The following is a 19,922-nucleotide window of genomic DNA, read 5'->3' as shown; positions in this document are numbered from 1 at the left end:
ACTTAGGGGACTTAGGTGTTAGAAGTCTCTTTGCCACCATTTGAACCAAAAATGTTTACCACATTCCCTCAAAATAAATATTGATGTGCATGTGTGTTCAGGCACAGCTATATTATCTACATTTATATGTGTCTATACAAACACATATATTTACATTTATACTTATACTCAGTATATGGGATTATTGTGGAAGAAAACATGGAATAGCAGCTATTAGGAAACATTGAAATTTCATAAAATTTAGTCTATTTTTGATATCTTGGTGTCTCTGCTAATTTTGATGATGGGTTTTTAATGAAAAATAACCTCTAGTGAGATTACCAGGGAAAAATACAAAAAGAAATATGATCTAAAGCTTGTAAAAAAGTCTAAGTTAACAAGTGGTTTTAACTCTTTCAGAGCAAGAAGAACATGATTAGGGTAGACAGTGCATTGCCACCGGCAAAATGAGAGGATTGCTGGGTGACTTAACCCACTTTCCTCTAGTCTTTGCTGATGAAGAGCCTAGAGTGGGCAGAAGGCTCATCAGCAGGGTAGAAATTCAAGACCAGGAAAGGTCGTAGAGAAGTTGGTCACTCCTTTCCTTGAGTTCAAGTCTATATCCCAAGTCATTTATATACTGAGTACAAAATACTTGCTTGTAGGATTGAGGATCGTTAGTTGCTGGTAGTGAACGTGAGAGGGGGCACACAACAGGTAGGGGAGATGGCCTCATACTCCCTCACTTGCCTAAGAAGGGAAAAAGGGAATTCTGGAAATTTAGACACCTAAGCTTGTGTTATCCCTGACAAAAATTCTACAATGAATTATTAATTATATGGTTTGTGGGCTTTCAGAAATAGAAGTGCCAAGCTCCCTCGACTTTCAATGGGGTTATGACCTGATAAACCCATTATAGGTGGAAAATACCATAAGTTGAAAATGCATTTAATACACTTCATGTACCAAACATCCTAGCTTAGCTTCACCTCCCTTAAACGTGCTCAGAACCATTACATGAGCCTGCAGGTGGGCAAAATCATCTAACACGAAGCCTATTTTATACTTCTGTGTTGAATATCTCATGTGCTTTCTTGGCTACCGTCCTGAACATGAAAAGCAGAATGGTTGTATGGGGACAGAATGGCGATAAGTGTATTGGCTGTTTATTTTCGTGATGGTGTGGCTGCCTGGGAGCCACAGCTACCCAGAGTCATGAGAGAGGATGATACCATATATCCCTAGTCCAGGAAAAGATCCAAATTCAAAAGTGGAAATATGGTTTTTACTAAGTGCTTGTTGCTTTTACACTATCATAAAGTCAAAACATCATAAGTCAGACCATTGCAACTCAAGGACCATCAGTAGTTTATCTGGGTACAACGTGGTGGTGGAGTAAACCAACTTTATTTCCTTCTTGATACAATTATAAGTGATTTCTGGTGGAAATACAGAGAGAGCCTCTCAAACTCTTCTAACAACTCCCACCCCCACCCCTAACAGCAAAAGGAAGGTTCTAGCTGCAAAGCCCAAAGTGGCCTGCCGCAAGCATCAAGTGGCTTTGAAGTCAGTTGTTTTATTTGAAAAATCCATGTGGACTTTGCATTCCATTCAATTGTGTTTCCATATTTATCTAAATATTCCATTACATTTTAATTTACAAGCTAAGCTACTTTGCTTTTCTTTTCTGAAACTCTGAGTACGAGTGACACTTCAGGACTGAACTTTGTATTTTCCCATGGCTCTGTCTGCCCCCTGGATCGTGGCTCAGCTAAACTGATTGTAGTTTAGGTAGGCCCCAGGTTCAAAATGCATTTGAGCAATGGGTCCATATCAGTGAGATGACATGTAATTCCCGCAGTTACATTTCAACAATAATACCGCCAACACTACTACCACAAAAACTGTAACAAGACTCTGCCTTTATCGGCACCTACTGTGTGCCAGATTCCTTGCAAATCACTTTGTAGGCTTCATTTCACCCCACCCCACAATGCCTATGTAAAATAGGTACCTGATGATTATAACTCTGTTTTATAAGTGTGGAAACCGAGTCCTTCTAATGTCCTATAGAAAGCAAATATCTGCTTGGGGATCTAAATCTAGCTGGTCTGTTCTGAGTCTAATCTCTGCATGCTAATGCTTCTCAGAAAATCAAGAGGAACAAATACAATATGGCGAAGTCCTTAGTCATTGTGGCTCCGAGATTCTGAGTTTACCGCCATCTTACTTTCGGCACGGGGCCAAAAGGCAAGCACAGTGTTTGATGTCATGGGAAGGACTCAGATAAGAGGAGACCACGGCCCCAGGACCCAGCTCAAACTATGTGTGTTCAGTTCTGAGCCGCGTGATGTTAAAGTATGGACAATCTCTAGCAGGTCTGGAGCACAGTGGGTATGGGAGACCTGACTTAGGGGATACGATGCTGGGAATATTTTACTACGAAGAGAAGACTAAGTAGATGTGGTAGTTCTCCTTCTTGGTGTTTCTAGCAAATTGAGGGAGAAACCATTTTGACATTGATTTGAGAAGAGATGTTCTAGTTCGACATGATTTTTAGTTTCTCAAGCAGTGACCTTTGTCCTTTCCATGGCCCTTACTGGTCTTCCCCTGGGATCTGCCTTCTTTGTGCTGATGTTCAAACAGCATTTCAAAAACTTGAGAGCCCTGCTCCAGGAGACAGGACAACTGGGTTCTAATCTCAGAGCTGACCTACTTTTGCATTTGGCTTTATGCAAACCTCCCGATCCCTTTGGGTTACATTTTTTATGCCTCTATCTACTTTACTGGCCCAAATACGATCACATGGATGAAACTGTTGAAAAGTATGAGACGTCATGCTTTCTTGTTACTAATAATCTCTGAGTTAGTTGCGACAATGCCTAAAGCCAGCACTATTGTTGAATAAATATCACTCACACCTGTTGGAGACCATAGCCTGCAACAGCCACACTCTCACCTCCTCCAGACGGCATATTTTTAGACTTTCTGTACGCTACACTGCTGTTTTTCATTTTAAATCCGGTCTGGCTTCTCTCCTTAAAGCAAGAGGACTTTTAAAGCAAGTGGCTGCAAGTGTAACGCACATATATCGAATCTCCTTAGTCTGGGCTGTTAAGTAAGTTTAATTAATTTACTAAGTTAATGTTCCACTGCTAGCAACAGAGCCTCATTGCCATCAGCTGGGGAGAGGGAATTGAAAGCCTAAATGAGCTCATTTTTTCACAGTTGGAATTAGGGACCAGTTAGCCAGTTGTGTGGGTTTTCCAATTTCTCCATCTGCCCCCGGGGGGATTCAGGCAATTCACTCCCCCAACACTAAGTGTGAGTAAGAATAGAAAGAGGGAAGGGGGAAAGAAGAAAAAAGGAAAGAAAAAAAAAAAAGAAAAAAAACACCTCTGCCCAACATTTGCTTCCATTTTTGGAACTGGAAGCATTGTGTGCGCATTGCTTGTTAAGTTGCGCTTTGGAGAAGCTTTTGCTAATGTTCCTAATAGATGCGGAAGAGAGGGCTCAGTGAAAGATATTTACCATGTGCATTTTCATTGCAGGGTGTGCAGATAAAAGGAAAACAAATAAACAATAAAAGAATGGAAACAAAATTACAGAAATTTGCAAAATTTGACAAATGGTGGCCTGTAGTTGCCACAAGCTAATGGCTTGCAATGATTAATAAGAGTAAAAATAATTGCATTTCATTAAGATTGATGACACCCCATTTAACCTCCCCTCTCGTTTCAGCCCTAAAGTGGAAAGAGATGAAGTTCTCATCTATAATAGCTCCTGTAACATTGCCATGGAAACTGAGGCAAAGATGGAGTGTGAGACGCCTAATCAGCCAATTACCGCCAAGATTACTGAGATACGGAAGAGCTGGGGCCAGAACACTCAGGTATAATCAAATCTTTTTTACAGACTGATTCAAACAGCTCAAATTAAATTTGTAATATTGTGTACATTAAAAAAACAATTTAGTCCAAATGGCAGCGATATATAATATTAAATGCTCTCAAAGTTTGAGAAGCCGGTCTAATGCACAACATCTGAATTCATAGTTAACTATGGTTAATCATATATTTTCTCAAAAACAAATGAGTGCTGCCCGGGCTCTTTTAAAGCAAATTCTGAGCAGATAATCTCTTCTGCGTTTGGTCCTGCTCTCCGCGTGCATGTTTGAAAGCGGCTTTCCCTGGTTTGTTTCTTCGTGAAATAAATGGCCCTCAATTTAACCAGGCCCTTCTGGAAGGTTTCCAAATCACTCAGCCGTCCTCAGTCGGTGGGATGGCGATGTCTGCTGGTCCACCCGGCTCATCGGTTCTTCGGAGAGCCGAGTGGAAGCTTCGGCTTTTGAGGGGATTATGTGGAAATCAGAGCTGCAAAGCACTTCTGGACTCTTTACCTTAATTCATCCATTTTGACATCATCTAAACCACTCCTCCCAGTGGCTCCCCAAAGAATGTGCTCTTCACAGTCCCCCATGAGAGAATCCACAGCCTCCCCAGGGAATTTTCGAGAATCGGAATCAGAGGCTGAGGGCTCTTTGGAAATATATCAGATAGTCTTTTACAACTCTCTGGGCTTCTCGTGATACACAGGTAAAAAAATATTTATCAAGCACCTACTCCCTTAGGTGCCTTTTTCATTATGAAAGCAATTCGCAGTTTTCCTCCTTTTGTCTTGTTTATTTGGAACAAACATTTATGGAGCGCCGATCACATGCCACACATTCCACGGGATTCTCCAGTGAATGCTGCTTCGTTCAGTCCAAACTGCCCAATCCAAACTATACTTCCTGGGTCTGTACGCATTTTTTTTCTTTTTCTTTTTTTTTTTTTTAAATAATTTCCGACTAGTGTCAAAAATGTATGTAATTACAAATAACATAACTTGTCTGTCCTTCCTTAGCTTTTCCCTGTCTGCCTCCCATGGGTACCCCGTCCCCCTCCTTGCCCCCAGGGCCTCCCTGCCTCACCTCCCTGGGCTCCTCACACCCCTTCACCTTCCCTTCCGGGAAGACTGCACCAGCCTGTCACTTCCGGCCTCCTTGCGTCCCCAGAAGAGACCTTTTCCTTTCAGTTCATTGCTCATCTTATCATCTCCGGGACTGCAGTCCTCAGATCCTAGACTCCACGTCGCTCCCGTGCCCCTTTCCTGCAGTTGGCTCTCAGCGACGTCTCCGATGTTTATCACGGGGCCACAGGTCTGTGGAGCTGTTTGTGTATCAGTTTGTACTGTGGAATGAGACTCTGGGACACCACACAGTCTCTCCGTCTTCCTGGGCCTCAGTTTCTGCCTGGGCGATGATGTGAGTTGTTGGGTCGCACGTGGGAGCGATGCCACTGAGAGGGAGGGAGAGGCAGGTTAGGTTGCTCGGTGCTGGGTGCTGAAGGGTGGGCTTTGGAGCCAGACCGTGGGGACTCGAACATATCACTTGCTGCCTGGCGGACTTCAGACAAGTTACTTAACGCCTCTGTGCTTCTGTTTTCTCATCTGTCAAGCGGGGATAATACTAGTACCCACCTAAGAGGAGCCACTGAAAAGGCTCCCCCCGCTGAGTGAACGTCCACTGTTAGTCATTACTGGGAGCGCTAGTTTGCGAGTAGTAGAGCTAGAAAATGATATGGCATGCTTTCATCGTGGCTCGTGCTGCTTTGACCAGATCGTTTTATCTCTTAGATTTCATTTAATTTCTCATTGTCTCAAAGAATAATTTTGAATTTTTCCCCCAGAGGCTTAAATGCCTCAGTCTTCTTTAAATATATGTACTGCGTGTATTTACTGAGCTGTAGCCATGTTCAAGTTTTTCTGCCGTTCTCTGAAGGACATTAAAAAGAGTAACATGGGAAGAGAGGCCATAGAGAAAGTAGGTAATGTTTGAGGAAGGACACATAGAGTCAACTCATCACAGCTGGTGGGAAGGTTGTGCACCCTCCAGACAAGCCCCTTCATTCAAGAGCTGTGTTAACTGAGGTCCTTAAAGAGAGGTGATGTGACAACAGTCACACACCTAGTAATTGGGCATCCTAGCCGCCTGTGTGGCTGTCAGTCACTATGGGGGAAGTAAGCCATTCAGTCTTTGGACACCAGAAGCCATGTCTATCAAAATCTACTAGGCTAGTGCCAGCATCTAGGAGGCTCCAGTCTGGTTGCCCTACAGATGTTGGGATGTCTGGTCTCCCTGCTCGGGTGTGGGGGGATGACGTGTCACTTGTGTTGGCATACACAGTTGTCTTCTCTAGACCTGGAGCTGGGGAAAACCAGTGCTGACAGATGGTCACCCAGGACTAGAATTCAGGTCTCCAGGTCGAAGTACAAGGTGAGAACCTTAGAACACACGTTCCATAGACTGTTAATAAGTATTTTGTGATATAAGAGTTTCAAAGTCAAATACATTTGTGAAAGCTGGGCTAAACAAACTTTTATATATATGTGTGTGTGTGTGTGTGTGTATGTACATATATATATGTATATATATTGTGTGTGTGTGTGTATATATATATATAAAATTTATATTTTAACTAAAGGATGTTTGAGAGCATTCTACATGTGAGACATTATGTGACTTTCCAAGAGAGGGCTTTTGTGTGGAGTATTATCCAAACTTTTTTGTTCATGGAATACTTTATTTTCAGAATTGAGGCTTGTATCTGTCCTGCTGTTCTCACTTTGGAAAATGTTGCTCATGCTATGCTCTTCCCCTACCATCAAGTGTGGGATCAGAGGTGGAAAAGATTATTTCCTGATGGGGCAGCTGTCTAGGTCTGCTGAAGTAGGTGGCATTTGTGTCTTGCCTTCAAGAGTGGGCAGGGTTTAGGGGTTCAGTGTTGCAGAGGGAAGGTGTTTCTGGTGGAGGGACCACTATGTACAAGCTACTGAGGCAAGAACCCATGGGAATAGCGAAAAGAATATAATGTGTGTGAAGGGGATGAATGAGTTGTCGGTTTGGGAAGGTAGGCTGGGATGGAGTGGCAGGTTAAGGGTTTGGCCCTTGAATTCATCAGGTGACGGGTCATCTTCGAGGAGGCTCCGTAGGATCACCGGTGTGCTTTAGTCACATTGATCTGGTTGCTGGGTGTGGGATGCCTTGGAGAATCCAGGGGAGGTGGGATAGAGATAACTGAACTAAGGAAGTGATGGAGGGAATGGAGAGGACCAACACGCACAGTAATTCACACTTGCTAACTTGTATTAGTCAAAGTGTTCAAAGTTATAGAAAATGAAATGGGGAAAGTAGAAAATGACATGATGACTTTCCAAAATGATCTTTGCAAATTTTTGAAATGTATATATAAATACACATACACATATATATGTGTGTGTGTATATATATGAGCTTATGACTCTCAAATTGTAATCTCCAACCCAGAGCTTTTCTAAACTTTTGATTCCTGCACCCTAGGGCCTACTGATATCTTCACTTGGATATGGAAGTGGCACCTCAAGTCTAGCAGATTCTAAATTGAACTCCTAATTGCTGCTGCTTGTCCCTGCTACCCCCCCATCCCCCACCATCCCAGACCGAGCTGGTGGCAGCTCTGTCTTTTCAGTTGCTCAGGCCAGGGAGCTATCCTTGATCCTCCAAATTCTCTATCAAATACATCAGGAAATTATGTTGGCTGTGCCTTTGTAGCAAGTTAGCTATCATCATCACTATCATGTTTTGCTGAGCATTACAAGTCTCGTCCAAATGGGCCCCCGGCTTTCAACCTTGCCTCCCTTCAGTTTATATTAATGGGGCCCTAATGATCATTTCAAAATATGTCAGATGACTTCACTCTTCTCAAAAACTTTCCTGTGGCTCCTGAATTCTTCTCAGTTAAAAACCAAGTCCTGACCTTTACCTAATGGGCCATTCTCTGCACCAACCCCCTCCTCCAATTCCTCTCTGCTTTCTTCACTGATTTTTGTCACCTTTGTCTGCTCGGTTCCAAGCCCATTGGCTCCTTGCCGTTCCTGGACCATGCCAGGCTTGCTTCCACACCGAAACCTTTGCATTTACTGTTCCTTTTGCTTGAATACTCTTCCTCCTCCTTTTTTTTTTTTTTTTAAAAGTACTATCTTTCACTTTTAGCTTTTTGCCGAGGAGTTACTTCCCCATTGAGGTCAACCGTTATGATCCCATTTAAAACTGTAACCCAGGGATACTCACACTGTAGATCATGCTTGCAATTTCCCTTACTCTGTTCTTTTTTCCCATAGACCTTATCACCTGCCAAAATACTACATAAGTTACTAATTTATTATGTTTATTATTTAGAGTCTGGCTTTTCTTGCTAGAATATGACCTCCAAGAAGACAAAAATGTTTGCCTGCTCTGTTCACTGGTGTATCCCAAGTAGCTAGAACAGAGACTGAATCAATTGTACTAATGAACCATATAGAAATGCAAATAAGGATAGTTAAAAGAAGCCAAGTCACATGTTGCTTCTCGAATCCTATTCTCTGAAGATTGCATCGGAAAGGAGACATATACAAACACACACACACCACAGGTACACACACATACATTTGCACACAAAGATATTAGTGTTATTTACATTGTTCTTCAAACTTGTATTCTTAAAAAAATCTAATGGCACTCTTTATATAAGCTCCTTGAGTACAGAGGAAGTTTGTTTTGCCACTGCTGTTTCCAAATGCTTAGAAGTATGCCTAGCACACAGCAGATCTCATTAACAATTATGGAATGGATGAATATATTTATAAATGAATGAATACACCATGGTCTTCTTTTCATTTTTACCTTAGCTCAGGTACATTTTTCTTTTCTTCAGAAGGCATTGGTTATGCCTACTGTGTATCCCCATGATCCATTGAAACGAGAAAATATATTAGAATGAGGAATCTGAAAGAATGCTGGAAGACACAGTAGGTACTATAAGACAACATGTAGGTCTGAGGGATTTCTGAAGGACAAATTAGGTTGGATGGGAGAGAAACCACAGCAGAGTAAACACAAAGCAAAGTAAGGTCAGAGAGAGAACTGGTAGAACACAGCCATGGTCTTCCATGGAGCTCTGGGAGAAATTCCAAGCTTGAGTCAGGGCAGACATTGAGGCAGGGTAATTAACGAAGGGATTGGTTGAAGAAATTGTTGGGGTGACATTTCTTCTCTTTCTCTCTTTTACTCCCTCTCTCCCTCCCTTTTTCTTCCTCTGCCCTCTTTCCCCCTCTCTCCTCCCTCTTTACCTTTGTACAGGAAGTGGTTGGATCTGTGGCTCTCAAGGTGAAGTCTTAAGAGTAGCTCATAAAACAAAGAAGAATGATTTGTTTGGGAGCAGGAGATAGGTTTGGTCTACTGTGGATGTTAGCACCACTGTTAAACTCAGTTAAACCCATGCAGCTCTGAAACTCTTGGGAAGGGCGGGTGGGGCAGGAGCACAACATCCTTTCCATTTCTGCCTCCAAGGAATTCCTTTATATTCTCTTGACTCATCCAGATGTTTTACCCAGCAATTTCAGTTGTGATAACTGGAAGAAGTTTCTCTGAACATCTGATCTGCCATATCAGTGGAAAAAGAAGTCTGAAAACAGTGCTGTTAAAGTTATCTGGGAAATGATTTTAGACCTAGAATCCTATATGAAGTCACATACTATTTGGAGTAAGAACAAAGTGAAGATATACACGCTATACAAAATTCAGAATGTTTATTACCCTTGTGCACTCTCTGAAAAATGACGTACTCTAGCAAATTGCAAAAGGAATCCAGGAATGGAGATGATATGAGGTACAGGAAACAGTAATGAACCGGTAGCCCCCAAATAGCAAAAAAAATAGAAGTTGTTGAAAATGTGGCTGTGAAACTCAGTATAGCTAAGAATGGATTCTTAACCAGAGTCAGGGGCCTGTTTCATATAGGTATAATAAAAGGAGAACAAGAATCAGAGGCATAAATCTCTTTTTTGATAAAATGAGAAGACATGTATAACAGAAGCATTATATGAAGATGAAAAGTAAGAGAGGCGCAAATGGTTTGGTGGGGTGGGGTGGAGGCAAGTCAAAACTTTGTAAGTTCCTGCAAAGGGAAATTTAGATAAAAAGCAAGACAGTTTGCCCTCAAAGAACCCTAAAGAAACTTTAGGTTTAGAGAAATGTAAGTACCAGGAAATAAGTCTGAGGCAGAGTGCTCAAAGATATATGTGTGGGAGGTTCTTTGAAATCCCTTATAAAGACTGTCTAGATCCCTAGGACACTGCTCCTGCTTCAGCCAACCAGATACCTCTTCTTACCCCTCCCTCCAGGATGGAGAGGCAAAATTTGTGGGCAAATTGAATTAGTAAGATATTAATGAGGCATTAATATCTCACAGGGAGAGGGAGATGGAAACTGGGATTGAAATTTGGCAGATGAATGGGAGGTTTACCGGCCCTTTAGAGAGAGGTCAACCTTCTCAGATCCTGCTAAATACTTTCCTCTGCCCAGGTCAGAATCCTGCAACCCAGTTTCTCCTCCTTCTAGAAAGGAGACAAAGGTCCTTCTTTGGAGAGATTAAATCACAGTAAAGATCCACAGATTTTGACGTTGGAAGCGTCATGAAGTCCTGCTTTCACAGATCATCCACTTAGGTTTTTCGTGCCTTGCTCTTATATGTGAATGGGTGGGGTTCTGGTTTTGACCCTGAGAGAATAATGAGTTTTAAACCACCCTCCTGCCATACACAACTACATAACTAGTCAAAATGTATCAGATAATGGTCAGCACAAGGCTCTGATCCTTGAGCGAAGGGGAACACAGCAGGAGAGTGGTTTTCTGTCTGGGAGCACAAATCCAGACACAGTGCACTGGGAAATAGAACCCAAGCAGAAAGAAGAGAGAAGTAGTTTCACTGGCAGGAGCAGTCCAAGATTGGAGTTCAGGGCTGCTTATGTAGGGAGCTGGTATGGGAAAGGAGGTAGAAGTAGGAGGGATAGAAAAATGTTTAATGAAATAATGGCCCCCAATTTTCCAACTTTGTTGAAAGTTACAAACCCACAAATCTAAGAAGATTAATGGATCCAAACCAGAGGAAACATAACGAGTGATATCCATTATTGGAGTTCTCAGTAATGTTAAGATTTTAGTTCTTCTGCTAAGTTCTATACTCTAATATTAAAGAGTCAGTTCAATTCTAGTAACATCCCAACAGCTTGCTTTCTTCCTTCCATCCTTCCTTCCTTTCTTTTTTTTTTTTTTTTGTAGGAACTTCTAGCTGATTTAAAAATTCTATGGAAACACAATAAATAGCCAAAACTTCCTCAAGAAAGAACAAATTTTGAGGACTTAACACTGCCCGATTTCAAGTCTTACTGGAAAGCTCTGATAATTGATTGGTGCGTTATGATCTCATTTGAAAGAAGGGTTCTTTTGCTAAATGTATGTTTGAAAGCTCTTGCCACAGCATTATGAAACCCAGGAGAGAGGAATGACTGAAGGTCAGTATGATGAGGTGTACCCAAAATAACATGATCAGGAGATCCTTAGTAACATTCGAGGCTGTAGGAGGGTATGGTGAGGAGAAAACCCAGATTTTGGAGGGTTAGGGAGTGGCAAGGAAATGCAGGCAGGAGGTAGTGACAAGCAGGAAGAGAAAAGAAGGATGCAGATGAGTATTATGGCTGGCCAGCACCTTCCTCGTGCCCAGACTTATCACCATCACTAGTACTAGGGATGGTTTCTTCAATGAAATGTGCTTGAATTAAAGCTATGGTCTTCAAGTGTGTTATTTAACTTGACAAGACCAGGACTCCACAGGGTTCTTACAACATCCATTCATCTAGTGACCACAGAATAGCTCCCATACAACCCTGATGTCAAATGGCCAAATCACCATCATCTTTTGGGAAATACTTATATTTTTAAATTTACCTGGGCCCTTTAGTGCATCTTTCCCTCAGGAAGATTGTATTTTCCTTAAAATTGAAGGATTTTCCTCTTGGGAATCCCATAGTACTGTATCAGGAATTTATCTTTTAAAATTATTTAAATTATGTGTATTTATTAAAATATCTTCTCTCCCAACTAGACACTAAATTCTCTGAGAGTGGAATCTGTATTGGATTCCTCTTTGATGGATAGATTAATGAAGGTATATGTTTGCACTGGATTATTATTATTATTATTATTATTTTAAAGATTTTATTTATTTATTTGATAGACAGAGATCACAAGTAAGCAGAGAGGCACACAGAGAGAGGCAGGGAAGCAGGCTCCCTGCCGAGCAGAGAGCCCGATGCGGGGCTCGATCCCAGGACCCTGAGATCATGACCTGAGCCAAAGGCAGAGGCCTTAACCTACTGAGCCACCCAGGCGCCCCTGCACTGGATTATTATTTAAATAGCAAAGTCACATTGCTTAAATGGATCTTTACTTTTTGTTGAAGGGCATTCTCCTAGCAGATTGGTGTCATAGAGCAATAAGCAATGTGCCAGACTTTGCATTTTAAAAATAATGTGTGTAGCTAGATAGAGGGTAATTTGAAATGACTTTCCATTCCCTAATTGGTTGTTTTCCTCCTATTACTGAAACACAAAAATACTTTTCTGCTGTTGTTTCTTCTTCTCTTCTCTCCTTTTGTTTTTTCTTCCCTATTTTTTCTTTTCTTCTTTTACTTTTTTCTTCCCCTCTCCTCCTCGGCCTCCTGTTCTCTCCCTCCCTTTCCCTTCCCTCTTTTACTTCTCCTCTTCTCTTCTTATTCTTTTTATTGCTTGTGTGTCATCTGATCTGTGTGGCTGTGAAGGTAGGTCCTACTGAAAGCAGGGTTGAGCCGGTTGTTAGGCCAGGGATTGAAGATGTAGGAACTCAACCATTTTTCTCTGACGTGGAGGAAATTTATGGAATCCCTTGTGCCTGTAGTTTCTTTGTGAATTGAGGCCCATAAGGTATACCAGTTACCTGTTGTGAGGGTGGTTAGGGGCTCGTGGTGTGAGTTGAGAAGGCGGGTGGTTTCACATCTGAAAGAGAATTTCCCTCCTTAGGACGATTAGGCAGATGGCAGAGACAGATACATGATGAACAGGATTCCTGTGTCCTGGCTTATAGTTCTCGAGAGGTCCTGTCTGATTCGGAGTGTGTGCAAGTCACTTAACCTTTCAGTTGATTAAGGTTAATACTACCTGATTAAGGTTAGTAGTGGAGAGAGGAAGATAATTCATATAAAAGGATAGTAATAGGAGGAAATGAAAAATTCAAGATGATCTTGAGCTCTGAATAAAAACTGGGCTTGAGGCTGAGCCTTCAACTTACTTATTATATAACATTGAACAAAGTTCCTTAATTTCAGTCTGTTAAGTTCTACCTCATACGTGTAGAGCACTGAGTGCAGCATCTCGTTCATAGGAAGCCACTGTAATGTGCTGGATATTACCACCTCTGCAAGGTGTTCTGCAAACTGTGATGAATTGGGGAAGCTGTTATAATTTGTGGCATTGTTTATTGTGGTGTTGTCATAACCAGAACTGGCTGTGAAAAAGAGGCCTGGCCCCGTTTTTTGAGCCCGAGATTTTGAAGGCTTCTTTCTCTTGCTTTTTCTTTAAGAAGAGGGAATTCAGGCAACATTTAGCCTGAATGCAGGCTTAAATTCATCTGAACAAATTAATTGTCCCTCTCTGTTTCTCAAGGACTCTTTGTATTAAATGAGTTCATGACATCCGTCTGTTCCTTTCCCAGCAAGGTATTTTAACAACAAATGAGGTTATGGTTTCAAAGACTCTATCATATTTTGGCCAAAAAAAGTCCTTATCGTTCTTAGGTATTATAATATCACTGAGTAATTATTACACTACCTTACAGGAGTTTGAATCATCTTAGGTAAATTTGTTCTTAACTTTTATCTTAAAATAATAGTTTCTGTTCTCATTGGAAAACAGTGAGCTTTATTAGCCCTGTGAAAATGACTCTATTAATGACAGGCAGAGGGCAGTCCCATTGGGACATGACATGATTATTTCCTTCTGAAGTACAGCTTCGTAAATGGAAACCGTTCTGGTCTAAATAAATACTGTGCGGAATTTTCTCAGGGAAACTAATATTCGTGCAAAAATACATGGGCTCATTTTGGGTCTGATTATGGGAATGTGGTGATCAGATTTCTTCTGAGCCTTTCCAAATATGAGTCTTTAGCTAGCCTACAGATAGGTGTAGGTGCTAAGAAATTGTTTTGGGTGGTAGGGTGGCCCTGTATTAGGGTTCTTCAGATTCTACAGGGGTATTGGGGCTTGGTGAATGAAGAACCAGAAATGTTCAAGTTAGTTTGCCGACGCATTGGTGACCAGGGACAACTTAGTTTTCTAGTCGTGTGTTTTAGTTTCCCTATCTGTGGCCCAGGTGAATTATATGGAAGCCCTTAGCAATGAAGTGTGAGAACTGTGATATATGAATATGTTATGCTATCAGTATACTGAATCCTTCATCTGGGAGAAAAGCTTGCTTTTTCAGAGGTTTATTAATTAATTTCCTGGAGACATTATAGTGAATCACCATCTTCCTGAACCCAATGAGGAAGAAAGAGGGCACCCAACTATCAATAGGCTCCCTTCCCAGGTATGAAGGGTTTCAGATAGCAGTTGAATGGATTTCAGAAATTAGATATAGATTAGGGGCGTGTGTGTGGGGGGGGTGGTGGTGTGGTAAACGATGTAGTGGTGTTTGTGTTGATGGAAGTAACAATATGAGTTTCACAAGTGTTTGGATATATGGCTTCTTACTAGGCATGGTAAACATTTTTTTTTTAATTTTGCTAAAAGCTATGAAAGGTTATCAGTTTTGAGTCTCATATATATAGCGAATATATATAGCATTTCTATTTGAAACAGCAAATAATCATTCCAGTCTTGAAATACAACTGTCAACTCAGTTAATTTGGAAAACTGGGGCTTTCTACTCAGTGATATCCTCATAGAAATCTTGTTTGCCACCCCCCCCCCCCATTTTTTTTTTCTCAGTCATTTAAATTCTTTTTCAGGGTTGTTGCTGTCACTGCCATGACTGTGAGGTCTGCTCCTTCTTTGAAGAGCCACACGGTACTGCCTCTAAAACGCACGTCTCTAGGAGAGGCATGTGGAGAGCCTTGTCTAGCTAGCTAGAGTATGAGCTGGAACCCTGAGGATGATGAAATTTGGGTGAAAGTGATAGAAAGGACATCTCATTTTGGATGAGGGAGAATATGGTTGTTCAAACATTGAATGTGTCATGACTTCAACAACTGAACATCCGGCTCAGAGAGAAGGAACTCCCGTCTCACAGGGGCTTGCTTTAGAGGTGGAGAGAAGGGGGACCAGAAGGAGATCAGCAGGGGTGTTGGGTCGAATTAAGAGCATACTGATCTGCTTTTTGATGAAAACTGTTATGGAGCTGGAGATCTTCTTTATGGCATTGTCATTTGTAGGAGTTGATTGATGTTAACTTGTTTGGGGATCTATGAAATGGTTGTCTCAGGCATAGGTTTTCCTGCATAAATTTGGATTTTCTGCTTCTTTTCCTACTGGTTCATTTCAGCTTTGAGGGGATTGAACTAATGTCATTGGGCAGATCACTGGAGGAGACATATGCCCTACTCCACTAAATAGTTCCTTCAGTTACTGTTGTCCTGCTGTCTTCATGGATTGCTTTGGCCCCTGGTAGAGCAGTTAGGATCTCTCTTGGCCCTTTGTTGTTGGCTGAAGTTTGCTGACAGCAGGCTGCTGCTGGGGCATGGTGAAGTATCTGACTCCAACAATGGTCCAAGTTCTCTCTCTGGCTCCCCTTCTCTATGGAACCATCATAAATGCAAGGCAAGGGAAGAATATACACCAGGAGATCACCTCAGCTTTACTAAAATGAGGGAAATGTGTCCTTTCCAAAGGAGGAAGGAAGGAATTGTGTAGATGCAGCCATTTAATGAAGGAATAAGTTGCTTATACATTAAAAACCATCAAAAATGAAAAACTAGGAAAGGCATGTCTTAATTCTATTGATTTGCCAAAGAAACTTCTGGCCTTTCTAGGTTATGATAATCACTGTACTGATTTCTTCAGGTTTTCTTTTTGATGGGAGATGCAGATATAACTCAGAAGGAATCAATGTTAAGTATTTCCTTACTTCCAGTTAAGTGCTAGGAACCTCCTACGATTAATGGATATTTAAGTGATTTTCCGGAACTATCTCTCTGTTTTAATCAAGAGAATGTAGCACAGTTCTGCATTTAGTCTCCTCTGCGATAGCCATCTCTAATATCCAGTTCTCAACTATTTTGAGCACAAGGAAGCTTTGCACTTTCCCACCCTTTTAAGGTCTGATGGGCCATATAAGTTGCTTAGAATGTGGATGGAGGCATTCCATTTCTAGAACTTGACTTTCCAGCCCTCTCTTTTCCTTTGTCATTATGACCAAATGGCTCAGAGCACCGGCTGGACAAGGTATAAAGGACGGTTGTTTTACCCCGGAGAGTTGCCAACATTTATAGCAGACATTGAGCAAGAAATAAACATTTATTGTTTTGTGTCCAGCGGGATTTGAGACCATTTGTTACTGCATATAATTCAGCCAGCCCTAGATGCTGACTAATCACAATGTCTTTATCCTTAGCCTTGTGACTTAACCACTGTCTTCCACAAGATGTCTTTAATTCTCTCTGACCACATGGAATCAGACCTGGTTCATGTTAGTGGCAGGTGTGACAAGCTGGACTATGAGATGAAAGGTATGATAGACTGACAGGATTTAGAGGGGTAAAACCAGCTTCTTTCTATATTCTTGTTTTCCATTTTTCTCCCCGTTCGCTGGTGGTGTGCTTCCATTGTCATTCATGGTTCCTATTCTCTGAAGATCCATGGGATTTTCTCATGCTGGGAAATGAATCACTTTCTTGGATAATGTTTTCACAAACTTGGGGAGTTTGTGGGGAGATATGGCTGTATATATATACCACATCTTTAGCTATTCACCTGTTGATGGTTATCTGGGCTCTTTCCATATTTTGGCTATTGTGGACATTGCTGCTATAAACATTGGGGTGCACCTACCCCTTTGAATCACTATGTTTGTTTCCTTTGGATAAATGCCCAGTAGTGCAATTTCTGGGTCATAGGGTAGTTCTATTTTTAACTTTTTGAGGAGCCTCCATTCCATTTATCAGAGTGGCTGCACCAGCTTGCATTCCCACCAATAGAGTAGGAGGGTCCCCTTTTCTCCTCATCCCTGCCAACATATGTTGTTTCCTGAGTTGGTAATTTTAGCCATTCTGACTGGTGCGAGGTGGTATCTCATCGTGGTTTTGATTTGTATTTCCCTGATGCCAAGTACTGTTGAACATTTTTTCATGTGTCTGCTAGCCATTTGTATGTTTTCTTTGGAGAAATGTCTGTTCATGTCTTCTGCCCATATCTTGACTGGATTTTTTTTTTGGGGGGTGTTGAATTTGATAAGTTCTTTATAGATTTTGGATGCTGACCCTTTATCTGATATATCATTTGTGAATATCTTCTCCCGTTCTCTAGGTTGCCTTTTAGTTTTGATGATTGTTTCCTTTGCTGTGCAAAAGCTTTTTGTCCTGATGAAGTCCCAATAGTTCATTTTTACTTTGGTTTCCTTTGCCTCCGGAGATGTGTCAAGCAAGAATTTGCTGTGGGTGAGGTCACAGAGGTTGCTGCCTGTGTTTTGATGGATTCCTGTCTTACATTTAGGTTTTTCATCCATTTTGAATTTATTTTGTGTATGGTGTAAGAAAGTGGTCCAGTTTCATTCTTCTGCATGTGGCTATCTAATTTTCTCAAAACCATTTGCTTAAGAGATTGTCCTTTTTCCACTGGATATCCTTCTTGCATTTTTGAAGATTAGTTGACCATAGAGTTGAGTGTCCATTTCTGGGTTCTCTATTCTGTTCCATTGATCTATGTGTCTGTTTTTGTGCAGTACCATACTGTCTTGATTACAGCTTTGTAATACAGCTTCAAGTCTGGAATTGTGATGCCTCCAGCTTTGGTTTTCTTTTTCAACATTCCTTTGGCTATTCAGAGTCTTTCCTGGTTCCATAACTCATGTTCTTTTATTTGTCTCTTTAAATTTTACTTTTTTTTAAAGAAAATTTGAATTAAGGACTTCAATCACAAAAGGAAGTAACACAACTCAAATGGACTTAAATGATAAAGAAACTCCCAGAATGGCTCACAGAATGGGAAATCTCAGGAATCATGTATGGCTTGATCCAGCAGCTCAATGCTCACTAATGGGACGGTCCTACCCATCAGAGAGTCAGACTCAACCTAAGGCTGCCTCCTCTGTGCCCACAAGATGGCTCCTTGGTGCCCAGCAACTCCCAAGCCTACTTGCTCTCATCTGTCTTCACAATGCATGGGGATGAAAGGGTCTTATATGGGTACAGTCTGAGAAGGAGGAAGCTGCTTTCCCAGAACCCACCAACAAATGTCTCTTCATGACTCATTGGTCCCAATTGAGTTACTTGACCACACTGCCTTGTGCATAGGGAGATAGAATTTGGTGGTTGTTTTTGGCCAATCAGTATCCACTGTGGACCTTAAAATAGTCCCAATCCCACCCCAACACCTGGGTAAGAATATGACAGCAGTGATGCCTAGAAGGAAAATCTTGGGGTTATTGATGAAGGGAAACTAGAGAATGGAAATTGGGGGGATCAGCCAATGCTTGCCTACAATGGCCTCACTTTTCTCTTACTGGCTCTAAACTAAGGCCTCTTTCTCTGGTCCTCCTTACTGATCTTTTTTGATAACTTAATGCATTGCCATTGAATGGCATTTTGACAGGTGTGAAAACAAAGCACTTCCATATAAGAGAATTGGCTCTAGAGGGTATTATGCTAAGTGAAATAAGTCAGCCAGAGAAATATGAATATCATATGATTTCACTCCTATGTGGAGTTTAAGAAACAAAACAGATGAACATAGGGGAAAGGAGGGAAAAATAAAATAAGACAAAATCAGAGAGGGAGAAAAACCGCAAGAGATTCTTAAGTCTAGGAAAAAAACTGAGGGTTGCTGGAGGGGAGGTAGGTGGGAGAGTGGAGGACCTAGGTCGTGGGCATTAAGGAGGGCACGTGATAGAATGAGCCCTGGGTGTTCTCTGCAACTGATGAGTTACTGAGTTCTACCTCTGAAACTAATACGATCTATGTTAATTATTTGGCAAGAGCTACCTATTAAAATTGGCTAATTGAGAAGGACACATAAAGTCGGTAAATCTCCCTTAGAATTCAATAAAGTGTCTGCTTTTAACAAACAAACAAGTAAACAAGCAAACAAAAAAAAGCATAATGAGCACATAAAACACATATACCTTCAGTAGCGTGCAGGAGCTCAAAATCAGTTATGATTTTGCTGATGCGCAATCTTCCTGATCCAAAATGACAGTAATTGTTTTTATGATGTACCAGCTCCCAAAGTGGGTGGCTCATCATTCAGTCCTATGTGAGACAGGCCTCCTCTAAAAATAGAGAAAAGAGCCATCTAGGGAAAGAAATGGTCTGTTAGAGTGTTTGTTTCTCATAACGGGTCCTCCCAGACACTTTACAAATACTGATTAACTAAAGCTCTCAGTGTCCCTGCGTGATGAATATCTATTTATGTGGAGTGAAATTGACAGAGGCAACTGACTAAAGCCCCTCCATGAATGAATGTCAAAGCAAGGACCACGACTCCTGGGCTCACAGTTCCAGTACCAGTCGTCTAACAGCACTGCCGTTCAACTTCTTTCCCTTCCCAGGGGGGAAAAGTACGCACAGCCAAGCAGAAGCCCATATATTTTATTCTGTTCCTGCCTGGCACTGATTAATATGAGTTTGAAGGACACTGCCTGATGATTCTACTCAGACGTTGAGTGAATGGAAGACTATGACTGGCAGGGAGGGCAAGGTACTCCCGCACCAAGAAAGTGCAATTATTGGCCTTTAATCCTCTTCACAAGGTGTTGACAGCTCACTCCCAAGGTTCCAGTCAAAGTATTCGTCCCCATATGC

The 19,922-nt window shown here is 41.5% G+C and overlaps 1 protein-coding gene across 1 annotated transcript in view; it reads left to right on the top strand.

Moving 5' to 3' along the window:
• PKHD1 (PKHD1 ciliary IPT domain containing fibrocystin/polyductin) overlaps window positions 1–19,922 on the top strand; it is a 442,956-nt gene that overhangs the window by 81,353 nt on the left and 341,681 nt on the right. The window contains exon 34 of the mRNA XM_080805609.1: window positions 3,721–3,871. Within this exon, the coding sequence (XP_080661735.1) occupies window positions 3,721–3,871 (151 nt within the window). The remainder of the gene's footprint in view (window positions 1–3,720; window positions 3,872–19,922) is intronic.

Source organism: Martes martes (genome assembly GCF_963455335.1).
Source record: "Martes martes genome assembly, chromosome: 6".
Classification (NCBI taxonomy): Eukaryota; Metazoa; Chordata; class Mammalia; order Carnivora; family Mustelidae; genus Martes; species Martes martes.
Note: the sequence above shows the minus strand (reverse complement) of the source record. Positions and strands in the feature narration are given on the sequence as shown.